Source organism: Salvelinus sp. IW2-2015, unplaced genomic scaffold (genome assembly GCF_002910315.2).
Source record: "Salvelinus sp. IW2-2015 unplaced genomic scaffold, ASM291031v2 Un_scaffold7226, whole genome shotgun sequence".
NCBI lineage: Eukaryota > Metazoa > Chordata > Actinopteri > Salmoniformes > Salmonidae > Salvelinus > Salvelinus sp. IW2-2015.
Window position 1 is genome coordinate 1 of NW_019948486.1, and position 6581 is coordinate 6581.

The 6581-nt window shown below is 41.4% G+C and overlaps 1 protein-coding gene across 1 annotated transcript; it reads left to right on the forward strand.

The window, feature by feature from the left end:
* The first annotated feature begins 6 nt into the window (after window positions 1-6).
* LOC112079208 (insulin-like growth factor-binding protein 2-A) lies at window positions 7-3603 on the forward strand. The gene is made up of 3 exons (XM_024145220.2): window positions 7-128; window positions 2496-2636; window positions 2837-3603. Exons 1-3 carry the CDS (start codon window positions 48-50, stop codon window positions 2993-2995), a joined length of 381 nt encoding a protein of 126 aa, XP_024000988.2. The 5' UTR covers window positions 7-47; the 3' UTR covers window positions 2996-3603.
* The last annotated feature ends 2978 nt before the right edge of the window (window positions 3604-6581 follow it).

Consider the following 6581-nt stretch of genomic DNA (forward strand, 5'->3'; position numbering starts at 1 on the left):
GGAAGGCCACTAAGGACAACCCATGGCTGGGGCCCAAGGAGAACGCTATGCGCCAGCACCGACAGGAGATGAAGACCAAGATGAAGAGTAACAAGCCGGAGGACCCCAAAACTCCCCGCGGCAAGCAGGTTAGGTAACACCTAGTAGTAAACAGTTAGGCTACATCCCAAATAGCACCCTATTCCCTTAATATTAGTAGTCYTTATATAGGGAATAGGGTGCCATTTGAGAGGCTGCCTTAGTAAACCGAGACCATTAGTGGATCGCATCTGTTAGTAAACAGTTAGTGAACCTGGGATCATGATTAGCAGTGTCCATGTCCCTTTAGGAAGGAGTCAGTCTTAACAGAACCTAGTGCACTGCTGCCATCTTCTGGAGCAGACCTGATGGTGTCCAGCAGCTAACAATGTCTCACTGCCAATTTGCACAGTTAAGGCCAGCTTTTTCAATCGGAAAATGTAGGTAAGCATTTCTATTGGACAAGATAGCCCTCCGTTTGACAACGTCTGCCCCCATTTGAAGCGTACTGAACGTGACCACGGGGAAGGTGTAAATGTTTCACACATGACAGTACAAGACCCTACTGTTGAAAACTCTGTATTGTTTCCTTGAAGTCGAGCCTGGCGTTCTGTTGTAGACCGACCTAGGAAAATTCTTTGGTAGCACTTTATAATAACACCTTGTAATAAAGCATTTATAACGGATTAATAAATAGTTTATTCATCATTACGCCCACATTTGTAAATGTTAGTAAGCCAGGTATTCACATATTTATGAATAACTATGTCATAATAATTAACACGRTCGTTAATAAGATGTTTAATATCGGTCCTTATAAACCATCTACTAATCATTAGTTAAGTGTTTTTGTGTGGCCTCATTTAAAGTGAGCGCTATTTATACTTTATAAATGCTTTGTAAATGTTTTGAGTGACCAGTGTAATTTCTCACAAAATGATGGACATGTCATTGGTAGACATTCCAGCACGACCTGAATAAACACTTCACTAATCTATTATAAACGCTTTATTTCAAGGTGTTATTATAAACTACTACCAGTACTTATTTTCCCACATTGAGTGATTTTCCTTGAGGATAATGATTTTGGCATTTCACGGATGCCAAGTTTAAAATAGAACCATTTACCCCGGATATTAGCGAGTCTTGGCAACACATCAAAACCCATCAGGAGAGACTGTAAGTGCAAAAAAATGAACATTCCAATTGTTTTACTATTGATGAAGCCATAACACCTAGAGAAAGAGGGCGATCAGGTGCTTTGGCAATAATCCATGAATAGAATTAGTCATGCAAATATAATTTACTCTCAGTTATACCTGTGAGGGAAACATTATTCATTTTCATGTGAATTAATAATTGTATTCTATATTTTGGTAGTGCTGTTCATTTCATTTCCTGTGGATTATTATTCCTCCGAGAATCCAGCTCTTAAGCTTTGAAGATGATTTTGGAGAATGTTTTATTTAYTTTCTTAAACAGTGGTCTGAAGGTATTGCTGGGTCATTAATCGTGTAGTCTCCCTAGGCCGACGGTTTGCCTCCCACAATGTATCCAGTGTTCCAGCACACATGTCTGCTGACAGTACCAGCATCGGTTGGGACAAGAGGCGGAAAATGGGACTCGAGCAGGAAATCAGTCCAGAGCCTTTCCGTTCATGTCCTGACGCAAACATTAGCCTACCACCGGACACAGCCATGACAGCTAACGTTAGCGTTACAAGTTTACAACGTTGTTTGCTTGTGCCATGACAGCTAACGTTAGCGTTACAAGTTTACAACGTTGTTTGCTTGTGCCATGACAGCTAACGTTAGCTTTACAAGTTTACAACGTTGTTTGCTTGTGCCATGACAGCTAACGTTAGCGGTACAAGTTTACAACGTTGTTTTTCACGAGCAGAAATCCCGTCTGCATTTTAAGCCCGTCCAAACCAAACTCGTAATATATTCTGAAGAGCACCCTCCCCGGAGTTGAGGTAGATATGTACATATAGCTAGAAATAAGCAAACAGATAGTACACAGTAGCAGAAGCGTATGTGATGAGTCAAAAACGTTAGTGCAAAAAAKGTCAATGCAGATAGTCCGGGTAGTTATTTGGTTAACTATTCAAATAATTATTTAGCAGCCTCATGGCTTGGGGGTAGAAGTTCAGAGTCCTGTTGGTTCCAGACTTGGTGCATCGGTACTACATGCCGTGCGGTAGCAGGGAGAACAGTCTATGACTTGGGTGGCTGGAGTCTGACAATTTTTAGAGCCTTCCTCTGACACCGCCTGTTATAGAGGTCCTGGATGGCAGGGAGCTCGGCCCCAGTGTAATAGTCAGAGACTATTAATCATGTGACTGGTGTTGCCTGTTGCTTCAAGGTCTGAGATTTACCAGACTATTAATCATGTGACTGGTGTTGCCTGTTGCTTCAAGGTCTGAGATTTCCCAGGCTATTAATCATGTGACTGGTGTTGCCTGTTGTGTACTGTAGATTCAGTGTCAGCAGGAGCTGGACCAGGTGCTGGAGAGGATATCTAAGATGCCCTTCAGAGATAACCGAGGCCCACTGGAAGATCTGTATGCCCTGCACATCCCCAACTGTGACAAGAGGGGGCAGTATAACCTCAAACAGGTGACTACACCCTGCACATCCCCAACTGTGACAAGAGGGGGCAGTNTAACCTCAAACAGGTGACTACACCCTGCACATCCCCAACTGTGACAAGAGGGGGCAGTGTAACCTCAAACAGGTGACTACTCACTCTTACTCTATGGCCCAGAAGCATCCACACACAGACACACACACAAACACATGTTCATTCTGTGTTTCAGTGTAAGATGTCTCTGCACGGCCAGAGGGGGGAGTGCTGGTGCATCAACCCACACACCGGTCGGCCCATCCCATCAGCACCGACCGTGAGGGGAGACCCAAACTGCAGCCAGTACCTTAGAGGACCAGAGATGGACACCCTCGCCTCAGCCCAGAAATAGTACGGCCCTGATTCTCCCTTTGATCGGCCTGAGTCTTAAAACACAACAGAGGAAGCAGTACTCTAAACACTTAAGTAAGCTATCAAAATGTTTCTGTTTCTGTGTATAGTTTTGTTTGGTATTAAATCCATTCTCAGCGATATCGTACAATGTAACCACCATAATGTGTCTTGGCTTGAGAACAAATTCCACTGCAAGGGCATAGGATGTGMCAAGCAACAAAGATGAAATCCATTCTTCTTTGCAATTTCAAAGGAAGTCAGTGTTTAACTGGTATTTTCATTGATCTCTCTCTCTTTCCCTCCTCTCGTAGCTTTTCTGTGGTGAACAAAGTCTAATGAGAAGAATGTTTACTATGGGCTGAATTCTAACTAGAAATCTGTGTGTCCATCTCAGACTTTTGTGTAAAAATCAAGCATTGATGTCAATGGGCGATTTGCACGTAAATTCCAATKATATGCACATTTGGCAATTAGTATTCACCCCTATGGACCTCTTGTATTCAATGTATCTGTTGTAGGGTATCTAGAGAAATGTTATCATGRAAAAATKATTTGACTTATTTGAAAGGTGAATATGTGAAGCATAAAACAAAACAGTGAATTGACGCTTTAAGGGATTAGTGTCTTACTTACTTAGTGTTTGTATGGCTGTGTTTACACTGGTAGCCCAATTCTAATATTTTGCCACCGATTCGTCTTTTGACCAATCAGATCAGATCTTCTGCGTGTGTAAACGCAGCCCAAGTGTCTTACTATCTGGTGCTGGGAAGTGAACATGTCAAATGTTTGGTGGTTGTGTACTCAACTCCGCCTACCGTTTGTTTGTTTTACTGTGTTCTACGCCTTCAGGTTGGTAGGCTACTAAAACTATGAAACCTACCTTCTATAGCCTTTGGAATAAACATACGTCTTCTATACACTGTAGGAAAACCACATAGACAAAGTGTTGTTGTTACAAACACAAATACACGTTTTTAGATTTCCTCGTTAATAGGAACACAAATAGAAATGTAGAATTGTTTTGTGATAAAGAACGTCTTGTTATAAGATGAAGTACGTGATTAAATGGATGGTAACTTCCTGTACGTTGATTGTGTATTCATTCGGGCTTATGCCCTGGTWTCTTGTGTCTCATTTTCTTACTGGAGGTCTAGGTGTAGATAAGCCATCGTATTTCATGGTACAACCCATTTTATGGTACAACCCATTTCATGATTACAGCCCAGTTCAAAGCAAAACCCACATGATTGTCTATGTTCAGGTGTTTCATGGCGGTTGGCAGACACTGCTTTGTATGTATGGAAATTCTTCTACGTTTCTTTATGTGGTATGGTAGCTATGGTAACTGGATCTTCTGGTAGACAATCATTTGAAGCCAGCAGCAGGTGTATAGGGAACTTGCATTAAGGCTTACAAATAGCGTTTCCCCTAAATTGGCAGGTTTTCCAGAAATCCTCATTGGAGGATTCTGGATTTCCTGCTTATTCCCTCCTGAATCTGGGAATCTTCCAACTGGGATTTCTGGAAAATCTGGCAATTTTGGGGAAAGTTACCGGAATTTTGCAACCCTACTTCCACAGCATAGAGCAAACAAAAGACATAACAAACCTTCCCATACATCAATACATAACTTTATTTAAATAAATGCTTTGTCGTTACAAAAAAGACAAGGTTAAAGTACATCAATTACACAGTGAATAAATATGACATATCTGTTATATTCACATAGATTTGTTAGTAACACTTCACTTAAAGCCAACAGGTGTATTGTATTGAAAGAATTGTCATAAGCATGTATGACCCTCTTATAACGTCTTACCATTGATGGACCCTGACTAAACAGCTATTTTCAGCCTGTTAAAAAATTGCAGCAAAGAAGCATTATACCGTTTGGCTTTGAGTAAATTGTTACCTATTTGTTCCCTACATGCTTTTTTATCACGAATATGGAATGTTTGAGATTTCATGGTCTTTCATACAAGCAAGCTTAAGACTGAGTTGAGAAACCTTTCCAAGTCTCCTATGCATTCTAGTGGCAGGCATAGGCTGTACACACAGCCCCTGTCAAAGCTATTGGCATGTTACCATACCATGAAAAAAGGGATGTCTATTTCAAGGAATGTCAACAAAATATCTGACAAATGTTTTGAGCTTCAATAAAATGATTTGATTTAATTTAACATCATGTTCACAAACGGGACGTAGGATCAAAAAGTATCATCACGGCCTTATATCGTGGAGACTTATATCTTCACACTCGTCAACTCATGGGTCTCTAGCAACCAATCTCCACATCCACATAGTGCTAAAATGTCCTCGTTCAACGACAAGGCCTGATAATCTGGATGTAAATCTGGATTCAAAGTCATGAGAGAGAAGGCACTGAGATTTCCATAGAAACCCAAAGATCCACACCTTTCCAGGGGTCATACAGTAGAGTCCTAGGCAGAAGACTGTGTTGTGGTAACACAGGAGGCGACGAGAAGTCAATAGAAACGGCGTGCAACATTTGCATGCGATTTGAGCCTGTGTTGGACTTTTCAAAGCACCTGTACTTTCTTGGCTGTCGTTTATAAACGACAAAACAAGCAAATGACTGTCATGATGTGTTTTTGAGGTGATCTTTTTTCTATACTTGACGGAAGGTAAGGCACAATACAGACTACTAAAGGACAAAGTATAGGAGGCACACACACACACACACACACACACACAGTCATTTCATACAGTCACCCCTATGAAACTATATTGAGACACAACCCATCAGAAGTAGCAGTTGATGGGTTTATTAAGATAGCTCCTGTAACAACCTACTGTATACGAGCAGTTACTAGTTCTTAAGACCCTCAACTCAGAACAATCTGTGAGACAAAGTGGAAGAAAGGCAGGACTGAAAAAAGCTCTTCTCATCTCATCACACTCAGAAGGACATACAAGGACATAGACCCAAACTGAGACACTAAAGTACTTTCAATCACTGAGGTTCTCTTGTAGGGAAGTGCTCTGAAGGGACAAACATTTGGACCAAGAGAACAGTTACGTTTAAATACGACCCCAGATTACTGTGTTCCTGTCAACATCAGAGTTCCTGTCAACATCACGATAACAACATTGGTGAAAAAGATGAGCTTTACTCTTTAGCCTTAAAATTTTATTTAAACAGAATCTAATATAATTTATATCAGAGAACATTGTTATATGTGCTTTAAAGGGAGGTTATAGGTCATCTCAGTATAGGTGGATGTATAATTTAAAACCATGTGCATGTACTGTATCTGTGCCCTGCTTTCCTGATTTGATTGGCTTTTGCATATTTTGCATGTACATGTGATTTGCAGGAGTAGGGGTAAAGGGAGGTGGGCCTTGGCTCATGTCAGGTGACCAAATTGGCCATCGCTCATTCATTTTTGTTGCTGTTGCTCTCCGGGTCTTTGCACTGGATGTCCACTCCACTGTAGTCAGTGCCAGGGAGCTGCACGCCAAAACGGTCCACACACCAACAGATCCCCCGCTTCCGCCCACGTGATGGTTTACACTGCAGGAGGAGAGGAAATAGCAGGGAATAAGATGCAATACAATGAAAT